The sequence below is a fragment of the Haliotis asinina genome, chromosome 5, assembly GCF_037392515.1.
Source record: "Haliotis asinina isolate JCU_RB_2024 chromosome 5, JCU_Hal_asi_v2, whole genome shotgun sequence".
Lineage (NCBI taxonomy): Eukaryota > Metazoa > Mollusca > Gastropoda > Lepetellida > Haliotidae > Haliotis > Haliotis asinina.
Genome location: NC_090284.1, coordinates 4,637,118 through 4,659,384, shown reverse-complemented (window position 1 = coordinate 4,659,384; position 22,267 = coordinate 4,637,118). Strand labels below are relative to the sequence as shown.

Below are 22,267 nucleotides of genomic sequence, written 5' to 3'. Positions count from 1 at the left end.
TAGGATGGCTACACGTGATACTAGTGTAGTCACCTGTGGCGGTTCACAAAATACCAGTATTCCATGGACTCAGTACTCGAACTGTTGTCAGTTGCTCTTCAATGTGCTTCGCCGGGTGGCCCTCGAGGACCAAAAACGTGACGACTGCACTGTACACAAGCGCATCCCTATCTGCCGTTTCAGTAAGGGTTTAGTGTGATTAGTCGTCATGCGACCGGAAACTATCGAGAGTTGCATGTCAACATTACGTTTACGTGAATGATATAATCCTTCTTCAGTATCATTTGGCAAAATGAGGAGATGTTGTAAACTCGAGTGATGGCAACACGTGATACTGGTGTGAATAAAAACAGAATCAAAACAAGCACTATGTAAAGACTGTCCGGCAATTTGATTTGACCATACTTTCTTGCTTCGTTGGCGTTCACGTTTTTCTGTAATCTTCTCAGGTTGTTATCATGTTTTAATTTCAATCTGGTTTTTGTTGAGATCAGAGTGAAATGTGTTACAGTTACCATTGTAATCCGTGTAATTTGTCTGCTACTAGACATTTTGAATGGAGGGAACATATATATTTTGGAGTTTCGGAGTTGAATTAATGCAGTTAACATTTTCTTCACTTCTCCGGTACGTGTAAATCATTAACTGTGAACTTATTGGTTTGTAATGACTGGCTTTACTGACTTTATACGAGGAAACACTGAAAAAAGCATCGCATATTTTTGTCATCTGCACATGCGCACTTTGGACATAAAACCCAGAATTATTTCAGATCTATTGATACAGATGATGACCAATATTTAAATGTTTAATGGAAACTTGATCTTCGCTGGATCACTAAGTTAAGACATGGACATACATGTTTGTGAATTGGGTCCTGAAGTCGTGCTGCTGAAGATCCATCAGGCTATGCTCATTCTGTTGGTTATTAATCAAGGACACTTGGCAAATATCAGAGAATCCACCACTGAAAAAGCTGTTCTTTTTTGTTGTCGGCGCTGCAATACTTTGACGTGTTTCTAGGTGATACTTTGCTTTTAGAACAAGAGTAAACTGATCACAATCCATAATCAACTTTTATTTTATTAAAAAACCGAAAAACTACAATCAGGATTGTCTTTTCAGGAATTCGATTCAGACATCACAATACTAGAGTCAAAGACAACGAAATAGTTGATGGATGATTACGACCTGGCTGTAGCCAATGGCTGAGGTTCCTTACCATTCAGCACCTAAATATATAATGTCATATACGTTGATACTCGCCTTTATCTTGAAACTTGTTAAGTTGCCATGTTTATGATTCAGTTATGGTTTACATGCAATAGAAATCGTAGTTTACCACACCGGGCACTCAGCTGACACTCGGAATGCTGACTACGTGATGATTGCGGACTGAGCAGATTATCTGAATCTAAAGACTCCATCCCTGACTATGACCTCTTCTAAATTAACTGCAAAGGCCTGCTGTAGTTTACTGTGTCCGAATACATGGACTGACTGTTGCTAGTGGGGGTGGTTTTGTTTTAGTTGTTATAACACATTCCAACACAATACACTCTTAATTAGTATCATTACAATATACGTGTTGATGTCAACATATACATATAGGTATACCTAGATTGTGTTATGCCATCCAGGAACATGAAAGTTAAAAAATGATAACAATGGTCATGTTTGACATTGTCAAATGGTACACATTAACCATCACCATGTAGTCAGGACGACATGGTATCGACACTACAAATAACATCGCCACTAGCTTCAGAGACCGTCATATAATGACGAGGCAAAGCAAATCTATGCTGCGTTTATGCTTGAATGTATGTGTGCCCGTGCATGATTGTAATGTGGTTTGTGAGTAGTCCCGATCGTCTGACCCTTCGGTCCCACACTTAGCGTCCCTTCATTGTACATGGTTGATATATATAAAACTCGTAAGGCTTGTCAGATTTGTCTAATATAAATTACTTGTCACTGTGGGTTATGACGGAGGACAACCGACAATGCTGTCCTTTTCGGCTATAACGTTTCGCCTTCTCATTTGGTGTGTAGTTTAAGTATCCGTTACAATCATCTCGTTCCTTCATCATCAGACTTTCTCCTCTCTCTGCAGCTCTCATGACGTCCGCTAATCTCTTTAAGTTATTGCATGTCGTTATCTTTCAGTTTCATCTTCTCATTTTGTGCGTAGTCCAGGTCTCTGTTACCATCATCTCGTTCCTTCATCATCAGACTTTCTCCTCTCTTTTCGGCTATCTTGGCGTCCTCTTCCCTCTTTATCACATTAAACACATCCCATCTGGTTGACAGCCACCCTCGTCGAAACATATGCCTAGTTAACGCTGACACAGATATGGTGGCCACAAAGTTGACTATCATTGCCAGTGTCTTGAAAGGGAACAACTGACCATCAGCTTCTGAATAATATGGGAAGTGAATAAGAGGTGGTATTCCCAGAAGGCCGTCTCCAGCAGCCACTCTCAGAAAGAGGCTGAGGATGTAGCCGGCGAGAGAGCCGTAGGTGTTGGTAAACCCTATCCAGAGAACGCAGGTGAGTTGGGGGAACAGGATGACGTACATGAGGTCGGAGCACAAGTAGAACAGTCCATATACTGATTTCACCATGATGGCTAGGACGCATGACAATGTACCAGTCACCAGAATACCACCTCTCAAGATCCACTTGACTTCTCGGTCGCTGGCCTAAGAATAACATTAAAGAAAAATTGAGAAAACAGAAATAGCATTCTTAAAACTTTTCTTGGTATGTTATTAAATACTGTAAACTTTATAATGTATGACCATGATGTTTCATTCTGTGATACCACTGTTTAAAAGTACCTGTGGACGTATGACGTCTTTGTAGATATTCTTCGCAAAGATGGTTCCACTGGAGAGGACGGAGGAGTCGGCAGATGACATGACAGCAGCAGCCACCACGCCAAGTCCCAGCACTGCCACCGGAAGTGGACACAGGTAGTTGAGCACCATGGGAAGGATAAAACTGTGATATTCTTGTGGTATTGGGACTTCGCCATCGTAGGACGTGGCATTCCAATCTACAAAATGAAATACAAAGTCATACATTGAAAATTAATAGCAATATGGAACAATACCAGTCATGTTTAATCGATTTCATCATATCGATTGATGAACCTTGGCCCAGTTCTGATAAGACGTTTGAGAGTTATTGTAAAATTATCATTGACATCCTGACCTGCTGCTGCCCCGACAATTCCGACAGCTGCTGGGGGTATGGCTAGAAGTAGGCTACAGAACGCTGCCACAATGGAGCTTGTCCGAGCAACACTGGGTGTCGTGCAAGCCAAGACTCTCTGGTAAAAAGCCTGCATAAAAGAGATTACAAGCCCACATTTACAACATGAGCGGATACACACCATGGATCCCTTGGTACGAGGTAGTATCAAAACGTGTTGAGCCTAAATACTTCTGATATGTGTTTGATAGATTTAACTGCACGATATCAAAGAATGATGACCGATCGACAGTAGTGTCAGTATTCCATGGACTCAGTACTCGAACTGTTGTCAGTTGACCTTTAATGTGCTTCGCCGGGTGGCCCTCGAGGACCATAAACCTGACGACTGCACTGTACACAAGCGCATCCCTTTCTGCCGTTTCAGTAAGGGTTCAGTTTGATTAGTTGTCACGTGACCGGAAACTAACGAGAGTTGCATGTCAACATGACGTTTATGTGAATGATATAAATCCTTCTTCAGCATCATACAGTTATTTTATAATGCACATATCAGACGTATGTTGGGCTCAAAACGTTTTGTAATCCCCTCATATCACAATCAAGATGATTATCACATAGTAGTCTCTGTGTAGCGTCCACTGAAGACGAATGGGGAGAACTTTCACATAGTTTTCATGTTGAAAGGTGCAACAGATTACATAGTTTGTTACCTGCCAAGATAGGCCGCCAAAGATTAGCTGACAACATAGATCTGCATATAAACCAATCATGTTTGTGGGCAGCTCACCAACCCACGTGTCCTGCACTCTTGACAGATCAACAGACGGATGGAAGAAGGCAAAAGGACATGACACAATCTGAAAGATACACAACACCTTATGATGCGAGCAGTGAAACTATCGTTTTAATCAATGATGTGATACCAAGTGATTAGAACCACATAAATAATTATATTGTTGCCGAATGCTCCAGTTTGCATTAAACATGACAATGAACCTTAAAGAATTAGTGACGTCTAAGACAGGATAATTGTGTGTTCACTTTCAGTGAACCGAATATCAGTGTATCATGGCACATTGTAATTATATATACATTGTAATCTCATGAGGATTACATATACCATAAATGTTTTGACCAATGTGTTGTAATGTAACATCCATACCAGTCCCACAGAAAGACAGATGAGCTGGATGACATCAGTGTAGGCCACAGAGTAGAGCCCTCCTATGAACGTGTAGAACACAGCCACACAAGTAGACACGATGATGGATAGAACAGGGTCCAGGTCCAAGATGAGGGACATGGTGGACCCTGTAAGGCAAGAAATATGTCAACGTAAACTGTTCACTATTTCACTTCGCCAGGTGGACCTCGAAAATTAAAAAGTTTATGACTGCTTTGTATTTAAGCTTATCCATCTGTGCCGTTTCAATTTGGGTATATGCGATTAGTTGTCATGTGGCCGGGAACAAGCATGTGGTATAGCCAATATTACGATTAAGTGAATGATACAAAGCATTCGTCAAAATCATAGTTTCCGCATATTACAAGTATTTTAGACTCAAAACTGTTTGATAGCCCCTCGTATTTATACACGAAATTCTTTAGTTTGTATAGCATCGAAAATGTTCATATCCTAGGTACTAGTTTAACGTTGTTCGCATCAACTTCGCGCTTGATACGGAACGCGAAACGAAGACGCTTGTAAATAACCCTGCCTGCTCTTTTGAAACAATCAGTTGGTCGTTAAAGGCATATAGCGATAAGGCAAGTAATATCTGAGTCACACAGAGATGCGGGACCACCCACATCCTTAAGCCGCTATTCTCATTCTAATATTGCAAGCTTAGTATTTGCTAAGATAGCACTGTAGGCAACGTGTTGGCCTGATTTGTGGGAGCAGCTGAATGGAGAATTAGGATAAAAGGGCTTAATAACGGGGAGCATTACTTACTCCATTACTTACACTACTAGACCTGAAGATCATTGTGGACACCAGGTGCCCTCGAAAGAGTTGCACATGCCCCGTCCTATCGGTTGCCCCCTTCTTTGTTTGAAATACCCTCACAGATCTGGAAGGCATTGCCAAATAGTAAATCGAAAACATTAGTAATTATAGGTTTTGAAATTTATGCACGTCTTACCCAGGGCTGACAAGATGGCTGCTGTCCAAAAGATATCTCCCATCAGCTGAGGGAAGAAGAGCAGACTTCCGGCGCGGTCTCCTAGCTTCCTCTGTATTGGGTCAAACATGGTGACATACCCTCCTCTTCTCATCGTCGGTGCGTAGAAAACTCCAGCTGGAAATGGAGTCGATTCAATTGATTATTATGAAACATTAGCAATGCCCTTCCCATACGAATTATAGGTCATCATCTATGCATGTTTCAATATGTTTTGCTTTGGAAGAAACAGAAAAATAAGTATTGACACTTGCATATATTTGGTTTATTGGTATATAGAAATTGGTTGTGAAGAGTTTACGATACAGTTGCATGGCGGCCTGTCTAATTCTAAGGCATTACAGATATGGTGGCTATAACAAGAAACATTTACAACTAGTAAATAACAACTGAAACCATAAAAAATGGTTAGGTAACGTTTTGTTATCCAAGTTTATTGTTTAACGCCGCACTCAGCAATATTTCATCCTCGATATTTCCAGTGTATACGTTCCGATAGGTCTTCACTATACCGTGGATTTGCAGCTTGGTTGGCCCTTTGTCCTATCACGTTTCCAAGCTGTGACAACTCACTTTCGCCTATAACATTATCTAAGTGAGTAAACAATTCAGGCAGAAGATCTTTGAGAGAGGTACAAGGAGTTCTTTCATGTATCTTTTAAGTTTCGGACTTGACAGTTTGTCCGTATAATTTCCCCAATATCTGAGTTGCACTGCGAACAAAACTTCATAGCTGCTACCGATGTCTTGGTTGACACTGGCAAGCTCGGTTGAGAATGCGGAGACAGCACAGGGAGGTAATTAAATTTTCGGGCCGAGCCGTAGATGCATCAAGGGTTTTGTGGAGATTTATCGGGACGTTTACTCTGGAGATATCGAGGATGGCAATATTCCATCTGCATGGTATTAAGGTCTGTCTGTTGTTTGACGCTGCACACAGCAATATTCCAACTCTGTGTACTCATGTACAGGTCAGACATTGCGCTGGACCAATAATGTAAAGGTTGTTCTGTAAGAAGAATCCATTATTACTGATACTACCTGATTAGTTTCCTCTGAATCTTAGCTCCCTAGTCTGAACCCTGAACCCTAGTCTGTCTGAACCCACTATATATCACGGCTGTCACATTCTTGAGTAAAACAATCTGTCCTCGTACATGTACAGCGCTGGACGCTCGTGGTATTAATCATGGGTTTGTCAGCCACAGATCTGACATCAAAGCGCTACGAATAATGCGACTGCTGAATGACATATGTGTGTGTTTTCAATGAATATTGTTAATGAAGGCTTCTTACCAAGGACGATGGAAAGGCAGTATAAAATGGGAGCATTGGTCCAGATGAGGCCACTGTATGCTATAGCTTCCGCTGTGCCGTTGATGTAGCCTCCTCCGATGTTGGTCGCTGTAGAATTGTGAGGATTCATCAGTTCAGTTCATTTATTACGTATAGATAGTCTAAAGGTCAAAAGGCTAATAGTGCAAGGTATTTAAATTTCATATTCAGCATGTATGTTTTTTGTGACCACCTGATATGCGTTCGTAATGTTGCAACCTGTCGTAACGCTACATGTTTCCATAGGCTTACACATGTCGTAGGTTTATGAACGCGTTGTTGATTGGGAACCAAGTCAGGAAGTTTCATTGAATATCTACGAACACAGATATCAAAATACTGTGCACTACCTGCTATAGCGTTAGTAACGTTACGACCTGTCGTAACGCTACATGTTACCATAGGCTTACGAATGTCGTATTATAGGTTCGTCTCCTATTCTCGGGGTAAACACGTTTTCTGCGATGCATACTGACCTTTAACTAGGAAGTGCCGAAATCCTCGAATGTTCAAAATTGTGCAATGTAACTAATATTGGTGAATCTTTACCAGCTGGGACAGATCATAACTTTTTCCCGCCCTTCCCGACAGGATTCCTCTTCCTTACACTTCACAACGTTACTTCCTCGTTATGCCACGAAAATAGGGGACGCCTCACTAAGCCCGTGGCGGATGACCTTGTTTTAACCCAGCCCAATGATGCTAATACACCTGATGGATCAACGGTATCATTTTTTCAGCCGATATCCGGAAGTACCGCGAGAATATGAAACGCCAGTATACTACGAATGCTTGTGGGGCGGGAGCCAAGTCAGGGGGTTTCATTGAATATCTATGTCCGCAGCAAGAATATCAACACTGTGAGATGATACAAGGTTGACACCTTTCTGATAAGTATGATTTCCAATACGGTAGACAGGTACACGTTTCGATGTCAGTTCATTTTAGCGTGGGCATATCTGTAGTCACGGTATTCAGGGTACATGTAGCACCAACATGTAGCTGTTAGCTCAATAAGAATTGACACTGTACTTTGGTTGGATCGTCACTGTAATGACAGCTACTCGCAGCTGTACTAACTACAGGGTCCATGCTCACCAGTAATTGTGAAAAATGACAACCACAGTCCGATGCTTCTATTAGCCACGAATGAGTCTTCAGCGTTGCTATTTCTGCTCTTCCTGGCGGCGATGATGCCGATGACGAGGATGAGGATGTAGAACACGATGACGGAGATGAGGCCAGGGATGTTCACGGCCATGATGAAGAAGTACAAGACAAGATTTCAGTAGCTGAATCTGGAATATACATGTTTGATAGTAGAGTCAACTTCACTGTCGAATGTGGAATTTAAAGACTTATCATGTAGAACTGTTGCACAAACGTTTCCCCCATCAGATACGGAGTTCTGCAAGATCGTCACGCCACCATCCCGAGAATCTACATTTAAAGGAAAGCTTTCACACTCCCAACAGTCTCATTTTCGCCACACTAAAGATACCGTAATTATTGAAATAACTTGAACAATTGCTAAAGAACTCATAGTAAAAACAATTATGTTTATTTTCCATTTCAACAACCTGCTACATTTTCACCAAATCAATGAAACAACACTCTGTGGTTTATGACATTACTTGATAAATAGATTCCCAAGTCTGGGTAATCAGCACATCAGAAAGGCCAAGCACTGCATACATATTGCACCGGATATTATAATTGTTTTTGGTCACCAGGTTATCTCGAGCCGATAATTCACACTATTTCACAACTATCGTCGTCAAAGTGCACATCTACAATCTAGTACTTGCATTCTTAATCAATAACAGATTAAGAACCTACATCGTAACGCCTACCGCTCTGGTGAGAACACCCATGCCTTTGAATGTTGCTCTGTCGAGAAGACACCGTATATAACACTCAGTAAGTCTCAAATTATTTATCGGGTCCTATTGGAGATCAAACGGCAGACTGGCACAAGCAGCACTCTATACTCTACAGGTGTTTCCTGAACATCTTTGTTTTCGTCTCTATTGCCTATACTTTGTTACAGTTTAGTTTATTAGCCACTTTAATGTCTTACATTAAAAAATACATATCGTCGCAGGGCCGTCTTATGTTACAACAAGAACAGCATACAGTTAATCCCTCAGTAAGCTGACTTCCAGAGGATGTCCTGCAGTGATAGTATACTATCACTGTTCTGTCTTTATTTTGTCATTTGAAGCATACAATTGTCGAACGAACATCGGTATAGTTAACGTCCTTGAATGACTCGGCAAAAACTGCAGCAAAAATATCAGCAATCTACAATTACTTCGATAATAGTGAACATTTACCAGTCGTGTTAACTTATGGGTCCCCATGGCAACGAAAGCGTATCTAAATTGACAACTATTCTATTGTCGGCGCGACACAGGAGGTAGGCCCTCGACCAAACCGAGCAACCTGACACTGAGACTGGTCCACCTTGTGTTAATGGTCTGGCGAGCGCAGGCCAATGGATGCTCATTTACGCAACATTCGCTTGTAACTGTTCACCTTGAGCTCGACGGATAGCACATGACTGTTCCACGAGTTCTCAACGCACAAGTAGTAGTGTATTTCATGTTGAATTGGAGTAAGTTTTGTTTTGGTTGTGATTAACTGTGACCCCTTTGTGAGATGCTCTTAGATAGCGGCCTATTTTCCCGTTGTATCAGTACAAACTCCTCAAGTGAACCATCTTCAAAGTGCCCTTGCCGTCATAGGAAAACTTAACCCACGGATGTTTGAATTTGGGAGCAATTTAAGTGCTGATTAGTCTTAGATATACGCCATATTTCTCTCTATTTAAAATCGCATACCTGATTGTGCTAAGGCACGTTAAATGCAGATCCACAATCCTCGACATCTGTTCTGTGACGATTTGGTAGCCTGGTGCTTATTGTGTCGCAAAAAGGGTTCAGTGACCCACTTGGGTACAATGAGTGAAGACAATTTCTGGTGCCACAGTGTTATTGCTGGAATATTGCTAACTCACACTATACCTGGCTCGCTCACTCACTCACCCTCGACATCAGGTATAAACCTAGGCACACACCTTACATCCAATCTAAACATCATAGATTAGGAATATACGTCAACAGTGAGTAAGAATAGTATCACATTATCTTCTGAATAACGCCCATTGTCATTGTGGCCAAACCTGAGAATTATATTAGTGTATAATTACTATTCATATTCTTGTAGATCCAACCGAAATTTACATTTTTATCTGTTCTAGCATTCTTGACTGATGGCATTTTGTAGCAAAGGCTTTTGTTCTACCTGACAACCTTTGTTGTTCTTGTCCATCTGCCAAAGTGTTAAATTCCTGTACTGTTTCCCCGAACCCCTGTCATTGTCTCTTCTACTCCAGACGCTAGTGTGTCAAAGAGCACCAAATCCTCTTGCAATCCTGGCGTTCATTCTTATAGTTTGACCTTGATGTTAGGTTCAACACAGCCCACGACAAAAACCTCCCATCAACACTCCTGTATGCGTATGAACATGGGCAGTTCAACAACCAGAGAGACCAGATGCCAAGAGACTCAGTCAGACCTCAAAAGCCAGGACATTCCACCAACTGATGTGCTCACCAAAACAGACCTCCCAGCACCCAGCCTAGTGCAGGCCCCAAGACGGACACTCAGCTTGTAGGCCAGGGCATTTTGTGATCATTATATGGCGAGCTACAAGAAGGTGCGCGGTCCCATATGGTAAGATCTAATGCTTCAAGGACTCCCTGACAGTTTCCATAAAAGCGTTTGGAATGGACATTGGCACTTGGGAGGAGAAAACCATGTACGGATCACAATGGCGACTCTCCGTCGTGAGGGAGAGAACAATATTAGCGATGAGTAGTGATAAAGTGCGCAAAGTTGTGGTCAATGTAGCCAGAGATGGAAAGTCAACTCTACTCACCCGTCCACTGTCTGACATTGTTGTCTTAGTTTCAGGAAATTAATTAATATTTTTCATTTCACAGGTACCCGTGAAGGCCCCGCGGTAGAATAGGCCTTCAGCAACCCATGCTTTCCATAAAAGACGACTATGCTTGTCGTAAGAGGCGACTACGGGATCGAGTGGCCAGGCTCGCTGACTTGGTTGACACATGTCATCGGTTCCCAGTTGTGCAGATCGATGCTCATGTTGTTGATCACTGGATTGTCTGATCCAGCTCGATTATTTACAGACCACCGCCATATAGCTGGAATATTGCTGAGTGTGGCGTAAAACTGAACACTCATTTCACAGGTTTCATATATTGTTGTATACATCAAAGCCGTGAACAGTTTCCTTTTCCAGAAAGATTTTCGTTAATGTTTAGCAATATATTTTGTTTTATAGGCAATGACCTGGTACCCAGTTTTATTGTGGAATTAAATGTATGCTTTTGTATTATGAGTTTTTGAATGTTAAAATATTTCCCCAAGATATTAGGTGGGGAGTGTGCTGTCACAAGCGACAGTAAAATCTGTACATGTTTTTCTCTTAAGACCGTAACCAGTTTGTCATACCAGTGGCGATAACTGGTTCCGGTTTACGCATGATCTGCACGTGGAAGTTTATTATAAGCGACAGTTTCTGTCAGTCGCTTTGAAGAGGGATAACCATAAGCCCAGGCAGCATCACGCTGAATTCAACAATATGTTGCTCTACTCATATAGGACCACAGTACATCACCAAAGTGTATGTATGCTTTATTTCTTGTATTTTTGATATATTTCATGCTGCAGAAATATTCTAAGCATTGTAATGTTATTGCCAGGTATGTTTCCCACTTCATCCAAATCAAACCGCTACTTTTTGAATTTCATAATATTTATGGAAATGTTCTTGATATTTCTTTCCTGAAAGTTATGTTCAGCATAATAATTTGAGCGATATGTATGGTAATTTTGGTGGTATTTACTTGAAACTCCTTCACATTAACATGTTCATGAAAGTAGGTTTAAAGGAACACGGCTTGTATAATTTAGTAGTACGTTGCTAAAATATGACTATTCAGAATACATGTGTTAATGTATGGACCTAGTTGTTTATATGGACTTATGGTCCCCTTGTTTGTTACAGCTTTTTACCTTACTCCACGCCGTCATTACCAAAGTCCAGTGGTCAAAAGTCCATAAGCTACCAACGATATATGCATGTGAGCAATGTAACTTGTACAGCTAATAAAGGTGATGAATGGAAGTGGATTTCGGGTTCGCTATTCAGCATAAAAACTTATTTTCCAAGTAATAAATGTAATGTTGACCAATATTGAAAAAATATTTGCTCAGTTCCCGTTGATACGTAAACATATCTTCTATTTCTTTCCATAATTTTAAACAATTTCACATTCCCATAACATGATTAATAGTTTCTCTTTGTGTTTCACAAATGGACATAAACAATTGTAGACAAAGTTAGCACGGGTTTAAATACCCTAGAAATCGGGAATGGTACGTAAGATTAAGATTTATCCTATGTTTCACACACTCTTAAATGCGTGTCTTTCGGTGTTTCGGCAATATGGTACTTACTGCCGCATTTTGCCAAGCATTGCTCTTTAGGACTTATAGATAGCGCTCCAGTTACCGCCCTTGGCAAGCTAATGTTTGCGTCCTCTCATGGAAGCTGTCCGTGAACATTCTGACTGAATGAGGGTTTGATTCTATATTCTTGACTGTACGTCGAATATACAAAGGTTGGTTGTGTTGAAGAACACACACACGGGCTTCAACTCTGAAGTATTCTGGAGTTCTGGCTCTGTCTGTCATCAACTGTCAACAACATCCCAACCTACATCCAAGATTGAGACTCACTGACTGCTCATTGATGACATTTAGAATTTCTTACTCTCTCTGTTATTCCAAGGTTCTGGTGAGTTAATATTTTGCATTTGTGACTCATTACCTCAGACTTGTGACTCAGATGCATAGACTAAAAACCTGAATTGTTATTCATTGTAACTTGCTCATTGTTTTCTCATTATATTATTGAATATTTTAGACGTTTGCGTTTGCTGGTTCACAGGGCATTTCGTATACCTTTGTCACGGTAATGTACTAACCGTAACACATGTCAGTGAGTAGTATTAGTAATAGCAGTTAAAGATGACACTAGAGAAACATCAGGCGAGTGGGACAACTGAATACACCATTGTTTACTTCAGACTTAAACAGGAAGTTACAACACAACCAGATACTATCAACTCTTCTATTGACAGATCATTCGAAACAATTCGAGAATTACCAGAACGTTGCACTAGTAGGGGGTCTGGTTGGGTTATTGATATGATTAATATGATCTACCTGGATATAGCAAACTACAAATTGTTGAGAGGTGGCTCGTACTTACCCCTGCCTGAGTATTTTAAGAACAAACACACTATGGTTAACATTAAAAACCATGGTAATAATTGTATAAGGATAGCGATAAGATCTGCTAAATTCCCTGGTGGAAAGAATTCTGACAGACTTTCTACTTACCCAGAAGATGATGGTATCAATTGGGAAGGTATAGATGAACCCACACCTATTTCTCAGATCAATAAAATAGAAAAACAGAACCCAGATTTAACTATAAACGGTAGGTAAAAACGTAATAGTGCACAGGATAAGCCCTTGTTGTATAAGGATAATAATACAACAATCAATATATTAATGATACAACAAAGTGAAAAATATCTCTACTCATGGATCAAGAATTTCAGTCGACTTGTACGATCAATCGAAGTAAGAGGGAAAGAAACACTTCTGTGAAAGTTGCCTTCATGGCTTTTCTAGGGCTGATCTGCTCAATTCGCACAGGGATGATTGTTGAGATGTAGGGGAGACAGCCATACATACAGATATGCCAACCAAAAACAACATTATGTTGAAATTTGTCAACCACAAAATTCAGATGCCAGTACCATAAATTATTTAGGCTATTATTAAACCAATCGACACGGTGGTCCAATCCCCTAATCAAAGTTTCACGCAGAAAGTTCAAGAACACGAGGCGTGTGGGTTTGGTTATGTGGTCGTTCGTTGTGATGGCCAAACTAACCATCCCATTATTTATAGAGGCCCAGACGCGGCTGGGAAATTTCTAAAGTGTTTACAACACAAGGAGGGAGAGATCAAGAGAAAATTGCTCTACAGAACACCAGTATGACCCAAGCATATCGGGAAGCCCACAACAAAAGCATGTTTGTCATGTATGCTGTAAACCTCTGAATGGTGATTCAGTTTGAGACCACTGTCACATTACTGGTAAATACAGAGGTGCAGCCCTCAATGAGTGTAATTTGAAGTTAAGGATAAATCCTAAACTTATTCATATCCCAGTGGTGTTTCACAATCTACGTGGGTATGATTCACACTTGACTATGCAGTTTCTATTGTCTTCTCTAGACAGTTTGGTAAAGGCTAAAAACCAAGATGACTTGTTGCTTGCTGATGTTTTTGAGATATTCAGAAAAACGTTTCATAATCGATATGCTGCTAACTGGACGCCTGCACGGTGGGGGATACCCCCACACCCCTATATGTTTGTTTAACCCTTGGCTCTGGTAGTGATGCCACAGTGGGGAGTACCCCCATACCCAGTGGGTGGTGGTGCATGGGAGACGTTGACGTCGGTGTTAACACCCAGTTTTTGAGTGGCTGTGGCGATGATAATTTCATTGTTGTAGCCTGTTATTTTATTGATTCTCAGACGCATGTTGCTAGGAGCCATGTAAAACCCCACACCGAACACATAGTCGACTTTTGATGTGGCATATTGCAACGTGTCTTGGTATAGTTTTATAGGGCTAGGTAGATTTACTGGTGATGCAACAGCATCCCAATATTAAGCATGAACTGTTTCTGTGCGTCGTAAGCTGTTCCCTTACCTATGATACTGTGAGCCCACACATACGTTCAAATAGTCATACAAGCAGATCGTGCCAGCACGATTGAACCCCTCTGATGCTTTTGAGATCATGTTCGTCCAGGCAGTGGCTACCCCAGGATCAGTTTGCTTTATGTAGATGACATGGATCTGCTCATTCGTTGTGGGGCCCATAAACGTATTGTATCCGGGTATGTACTTAACAATAATGTAAGCGAGTCTAAACGTTCGGGTCTTACAGAACCAGGTGTAGCGTTTACCAAGACCATGGTTCACACTTGGAATCCGAAAGTCTTTATTCATTGGAATCATGAACTCCCCACAAATACGTTCGCATCGTACGGGTTATTGATCATACTCCACACTTTATCTTGGGGAAGAGGAGCACTTACTTCCTTCAAGATCCGTCTCGTTTGATAATAAACATGAAACAAGGTGACTGCCTTACTTAGTTCGTCTATGCCATAGTCTAGTGTCACACCCGACTCTGTTGTCGCACACCACACAGCAAAGTTTAGTTGGTTTTGCCAAAACTGGATTGGGTTTGATTCCAGTTTACCACCATCTGTGCATTAGTGACGGTCATGATATAGTTTTTGAAGATATCAATAGAGGCTGTTTTAAAAATCGTACTATCTGCATTCACCACGATTTTCATGTTTGCCAAGTCGGAGGCGTTTATCTTGTTGTTTTGGGGGTAATGTACTTGGGGTTTATAGATATTATTAGTACATATAATTTATATTATAATATGTACATTACACTTCCGAATATAATGAATGGTGAGACCATTCAACTTATACACACCATTGATAACACGTATGGCCAACTTGAAATAGCACTAGGCAATATCACCTACTACCCGCGATGGATAAACGTCAACCACAAAAATCATGAGTTGTTCATTGATGGAGTGTGAAACAAAATAGCTGATGGTTAATATAGTGTGTGTTCTCTCAGCGATGAAATTTTCAAACCCACAGGAACTGAACTTAAAATGAATGACTCAGATGGAAGAGTGGTGTTGAACAACCGAAAAGGACGAAGCACACTGAGAATCGTGAACAGTTGTCGGATTTACTAGGGTGGTTTTCACCAGATATTGAAATATTCTCTGTAGATTACTACACTAGTGCTACTGTACCAGAGCTAATTCCATGCTGTGAGCTATGCATTCATCTCGTTCAGCTTAGCACAACGGATAATGTACAAAATGAACGTCTTTCCACGTTGTTGAGGACTGTCAAAGTTAAAACAGAAAAGTACAATGAGGGCCCCACCGGGTCATTTTCATCGCATCAGTATAAAAGACTGACAAATGGTAATATTTCTGAATTAAAAATATTAATTTTAGATACAAGAAATAACACTGTAAATATAGGATACCTAAGCGTAACACTACATATACAAAATGGCTGACCAGGATTGCGAATAAAAAGATGCATTAATACAAGTTTATCAGATCTAGGTGATACTCGAGGGTTTGATGACACAGGAACAGATTTAAAATATACGCTTTTAAGCTTATAAACAACATTTACAGACACGTTGAAGTCCCCGTCCCCGTAAATCTGATAGTACTTTCAACCTAGATACATAAGGTTCTGCCAGCAGCACATGATACGATATATTTTGCAACAATGCGGATGAATGGAGAATATACCCATCATTCGGTGGTAAATTGCTTGATTTAGAAGACTTTGACAGTACAACAAACGTTGTTCAATACAAACCATACTATCTAATGCTCACTGACGACAACAGGTCGATGAAGTTATCTCAGATCAACTGGCTTCTCAACATAAAGCTAATTTCTCCATACGTTTTCATGGAAAACAAAGACCACTACCTAAACAAAGTTGTAAACAATGGAATCCCGCTCGTGGCTTACATCACAAAGACGCAGTGTAACCACCACACCATTCTCGAGTAGAGCAGCCCACATGCTGTCATGTAAACCTGGGGAGAATGCAGTATTACAGTTGGTTACAGATGGTGTGACTACCATCCTGGAAAGTATCTCGGAGAAATACACAATGGTCATTCAGGTCTACCTAGGTGAACCATTGCAGAGCGATATTGAGATTGTGAAAGGAATCAAACTCCAGTGGGTTAGAAAACACCAGGGCCGCGTTTGCTCAATTTACGTGCGGGTTGGGGGTGATTCCCACACCAGTCTGCAAGGTGTCACAGTGTTAGTGGAAGACACTATATCTCTAATCAAGATTTTTCTATCGCAGCACATCAATTTTATTTGTTTAAAGTTCACACTTGAGACATTATCAGAAAAACAATTGGAAACTATTTTCCAACAGTTTTATAAACGATAGTAAGCTCCAATGTAACACTCGATGATCAAGGAGACACAAAGAGATTCAATTTACCTGGTGAGGAAGCCTACTACTGCTTATACTTTAAAGATAATGTATACAAACGAATGCCACTAGCAGATTTTACAGAACTTGAATGGTTCATTAAAATAACACTAACCAACCCTTACATTATTTTTAATCAAAATGGTTACGTTTCCAAAATTACTAACAACAGCATAAGAAGGTAAGATTCTTTATGGATAACAACTTCTTTATTACATATTATGCGACGTTTTGGTATGGATCCTTATACTGTTGTCAAGCAAGAGTGAGGTAATACATCACAGAACAGACTTATATACATGGACAGGGATAAAGCAATAACAACATGTAGGTATGAATCAAAGGCGGGGGATTAGTAATGTGACACTACCATCCATTGTTCTTGTTAATCCTTGCTTGCCCCACATTTAAAACTGTAATTATTTCATAGGTATACCACCGTTGCCATAGAGCTATCATGTGGAATCACAGTGTTAATAACATTGGATAGACCCGTTCCCTATTAGAGAGTATTTTCTGACTGAATTCATTGTTTATAGTTTACATATATGTCTAACCAGCTACCTAAATGACATGATAAGACAAAAGTATGACACTGAGCCCATAATTGATATAGTTACTCTGAATATAGCACGTGATTACTGAGTAAATACAATTGAATATCCTATTAGAAATTGATATACATACATGCTTGTGCAATGTCTACTGTCTGAGAGCTCAGACAGGTTGCAGGGTGTGGGGTGCTCAAGGGATTTTTAGACCTTACGTGAACAAACCAGCCTTATGTGAAGGAAGACGGGTAGTGTCTGCTATTTTAGGGTTTGTGAAAAAGGGGGTCTAGATTTGAGTTATTGATAAGAATAAGGCTTATATTTGACATGAGCCCAAACCGCTATTACTTATACTACTCAGTGTCTAAATGAGGTAAGCGGTAATACAAACCTGAAGTGTGCTTCTCACTAAATGTTAGGTCATCTCTTGATTTCCAAGAATTACCATATTTGAGGTTTTTGTTCTGGACCGACAGGTTTTACTTTCCGCTAGAAAGACTGCTTCCCAGGTTTTGCTTTTCTTAACTTTATATGAACATCAGCATCCAAATGATACATGGATGTTTGAGATGAATTGAAAAACATCGTTCATGATTAAGCTGACAGTACCAATGTTTTTCTATGCGTGATTGGAACCCCATCTCTCAGAGTCGTAGGCAGACGCACTACCGCTTGGTCACCGGCCGATGATGGCAGTTGGATAAAATTATCTATTATAGTTACTGTCATTAAATTGATTTTACGCGTGCTTCAGTTATTATGTAGCTTCATTAAATGATCATCTACATTGTAATTACCCATCACTGACGGTACATATGTTAGAGAAAACACATCTCGATTTTGGTAGACAGTGTTTACATTGTCTACCAAAACCTCGAAGGCGTGTTTTCTCCTATACGTATAGGGATCCACTTTCTTACAGACATTTAAAATTCTCAGATTTGCCTGTACTTGTCTGGAAGTGATATCAGGATTTTAACTCAACAACGAATTATAGACGTTCATGTATTTGACCAATGATTGCTACAGGTTTATGACCACGTGGTTTATATAGACACCATCTAAATAATCTAATAAGGGTAAGTTTCAGTATGAACAGGTAAGTAACGAAATGATTCATATTGGCATGTTTCCATCAAAATTAAAAGATATCAAAACACGAGATCAACTCCCTAACATTAAATAACCAGTTTAAAAGTAAATTCAGGTTTATCACTCTAACACCGAAGGCGGATAAATAGTTTCTTGTCTTATATTTGTGAGTTCCAAAGGAAAAAAACCCAGTATTTGTTGTATTCAACTAAATGTCCATCGTGAGTACATGTCGGGGAAAAAACAATCCTGTCCGTAGCATATATGTATCTGTGTTTGTTTCAGTGGTGTAAAATCCCACATGAGGACATAAGTCTCGTTTCCTGCATGTATTGACACATTCTGGGCACGGATCGAAGTCATGAACAATCTGCATGAAGCGACCTCACCACCTACATGTTCCACGAAGTTCCTGAAGTTGTTATCCACGGCTCGACTACAAGGCTATCATTTCCTCATTGTGCTTCCACCTAACGCTTATATTCAAACTGTTTCAACATCAGTAACGTCATTGTCACGCTGCACTTAAGCCAAATATTATATTCTTGTACTGGTTCTATCTAGCAGCTATTATTGATCATGTAACTCTGCTTTGAGTAAATAAAGTAACACTGCTCTTGACAGTTTTTGTACTAGGGTCTTTCCTGTCTAAATATGATCCTGTTGATCGATGCACCCTTCAAAATCCGGGGTAGATTAGGATTAGCAATGCTTGCCACAAAATGCAGCTATGCTTGTCATCATGGCTGACTGTATGTGATTGTCGTATAGTCTCACATAATGATGACTGAGATTGTATGAACTACAACTGGCGACTGCATCATTACATCTGTCACTTCACTTCTCCCACTGGCTCTCAAATGTCAGATTCTGTGTCATCCTCCCACTCTCTCGCTGTCTCTCCCTTTCTCTCCCTCTGTGCGCGGGCGTGTGGGTACAAACATTACGCACGTACACGGCCGTAATACACGCTTACATATACAAGCAGATACACCAGCAGGCTCGCGCGCACGTACGCAGGCACAAACACACAGGGACGTGGATGACCAGGTGTAAGAAACCTTGGAGTCAGCTTAATGTTCAGGCTCTTTCAGTGTTGTCAGAACCTACTATGCGTCCCAATCCACCAAATGTCGCTGTCTGATCGTCTGAGCTATCTTCTAATATTTTGAAAGCACCTGTGTACAAATGAGGTGCTTTGCAATACACCCCACTGCTAATATTATTGGGTACTTCTATTGGGTACTTCGTGGTAGTTACTTTCTTAATCTCGAATAACATTAAATGACACATGGTACACGGAAATTACCGATGTTTTGAGAATGGAAATCGATGGATAGGGGGAGATCACTCTAAATCTGCTTTTCTTGTGTCGTCCGCAAAATCTAGCGATGACTGTAAAACACGTTTGGGTCTCTTACCAATAAATCAGTTTAGATAAAAAGTTCAAGTGCAGTCCCTCTGAATATTCAGAAAGGGAATTACATCGCGTCGACGTTACTAAGGCAATACCCACGGGAAACACCCCCAGCAAGATGCAAGATTCGAATCGTTTGGCTAGAGTTTGGCTGAAGTATACGATCCGATACCCATGCTTTAAACAGTTCAAAATTAACATTGATGTGTTCGGTAACATAAACACGTTGTTCACTGGTCCCTCGGGGACCAGGGGCTGAGATGACCTTGGTGTTTGTTTATATTCCCTTCGGGCCCCGAGCGAACAGTGAACAACTTATAATATACTCAGACAGACAGACAGACATACGTAGACATACACTCACTCACTAACCAGTTCATTACGTTGCACGTTTTAGTTTTCCAGTCGTATTCACCGAGCCTTGACGTTCTTGGATTACAGGCATTCGGAGATGTCATTGTTGCGACCTGTCTCTCTAATAGAAAGAGAACTGGACTCTTTTGTTGTGTCCTAACCGCATTCCTAAGAAACTAACGTCTTAGAATAAGTAGAACATAATTCATTGAATAGAGTGGATATGGATGGACAACCTATTAATGTGATATATATAAACACGAGCACCACTGTTATGTACCCCGATTACACCCTATGTGTGTATGTATTTCACTTCGTGTTATATTCTTGCAAAAACCTGTTTGCTTATTTGCTGTACTTAGCTATCAAGTAGCACCAGTCTTTATGTGTCTGCAGGGAAGGGTACGCTTTATTTGCGGGACTGTATTAAACAGTAACAGTGAATCAAACACGTTCACACGCTCTAATCGGAGTTGTACAATCAAACCCGCCTTTGTCAGTGATTTCTTAAGGACAAGAAACGGGTTTTGTGTGTTTTCACTTTTAATCACGTGAATTTTCTTTGACGGTATTGGGGTAATAAACTGAAATAGTTAACAGGCCGTATAGCAATTTTCCTATGCAACTGTAAATTTATGCTGTTTGTGAAACAGAAGACACACACTGTTTACAATCTCACAACTATAATGTGCCTGTGCACCGTTATAAAATCGATGTGTCTATCTACTTAGTATACAATGAAACGAGCACACTTTCATGACATGCATGCTATATTTATCAAAATAGAGCAGTACTTACGCGCAGGTGGACGTAGGTGAACGCAGGCCCTGAATATAGCACACTGGTTTGCTACGGAACAGGTCTCGACTGTTGGTGACCTACTGCTTCAGTGAAAAATGAGGGCACCGGCACAACATGCCCAGAATGGAGTTTGAGGCAAAGCACATCATGGGTGGTGGCACTTCACTATATTTTGCGCATAATCAAACACAGGGAACATATATTTTGTGATTTGGCTATATATGAATGTTGATATTCCCATTGTTCAGTAAAATTAATGTATTATGTCGTCAATGCATGGTCCGATTAAACTCTTAGTGCAGCGTGCAAATATAAGAACATATGAGGGGTTGACTCCGTAGCGATTTGAACCCTTGCTCTAACATATAGTGAGCCACAAATCGCCTCCTCCGTCCAAGTATTAAGACTTACACTAAATGGTCTGACAGCACGTGTTATGTAGTTTATGTACGGATACCTGTAAGTTGTAACGGTTGCCGCGACCCCAAAGCTATGAATGCCCAGTGTCGTTTGGAAATGTACCACGGGCTATATTTTGCACAACAGTTATTTTTCTGAGTTAAGTCGAATTAAATTTAAGATTCAAACATCGAATAGCACCAAGAAAAGCTTAGAATGAATGAACTATAACACTTAGATGTAATGTTCACAGGCATTGCACACGTCCTAGTGTCGTTAATAGAGGTTTATAATGAATATTTCGGCTAAATATAAGACGATAAACTCACAAAGATACAACGTTTTGAAAAAGAACTCCTGGTAAATCTAATTTCCTTTGAATTTCCTCTTAGAATTTGCAACACTTCCCTGGAGGATACAGCCACTAACAATCTAAGTTACTAATCTGAACTAAAAAATGCATCTATCTACAAAGCATATTGATCCGAATTCATCAATTAAAATCAGTTTCCTAAAAAAGAACAACAAAGAAAACAACAACAACAAAAAACCCACCCACCCAACCAAAACAACAACAAAAAACCCACCCACCCAACCAAAACAAACCCAAATTGCAATTCTTTACAGTTTTTACATTGATATTTTATTCCTTA

General features: G+C 40.4%; 1 protein-coding gene across 1 annotated transcript; it reads right to left on the bottom strand.

Annotated features, from left to right (window-relative positions):
• Positions 1-1,762: 1,762 nt before the first annotated feature.
• Positions 1,763-21,301, bottom strand: LOC137284230 (high-affinity choline transporter 1-like). Its single transcript, XM_067815962.1, has 9 exons — positions 21,213-21,301; positions 7,840-8,039; positions 6,703-6,810; positions 5,368-5,523; positions 4,386-4,534; positions 3,934-4,080; positions 3,221-3,350; positions 2,845-3,062; positions 1,763-2,706 (listed from the first exon to the last, which is right to left on the bottom strand). Exons 2-9 carry the CDS (start codon positions 8,000-8,002, stop codon positions 2,146-2,148), a joined length of 1,632 nt encoding a protein of 543 aa, XP_067672063.1. The 5' UTR covers positions 8,003-8,039; positions 21,213-21,301; the 3' UTR covers positions 1,763-2,145.
• Positions 21,302-22,267: the final 966 nt, after the last annotated feature.

Excerpts from the sequence above, each read along its gene's own strand:
- LOC137284230 (XM_067815962.1), bottom strand. The coding sequence starts at position 8,002 with ATGGCCGTGAACATCCCTGGCCTCATCTCCGTCATCGTGTTCTACATC. Across the intron at positions 4,535-5,367 it reads AGCCATCTTGTCAGCCCTGG|GGTCCACCATGTCCCTCATC; the intron begins GTAAGACGTGCA and ends CTTGCCTTACAG. Across the intron at positions 3,063-3,220 it reads AATTGTCGGGGCAGCAGCAG|ATTGGAATGCCACGTCCTAC; the intron begins GTCAGGATGTCA and ends TTCATTTTGTAG.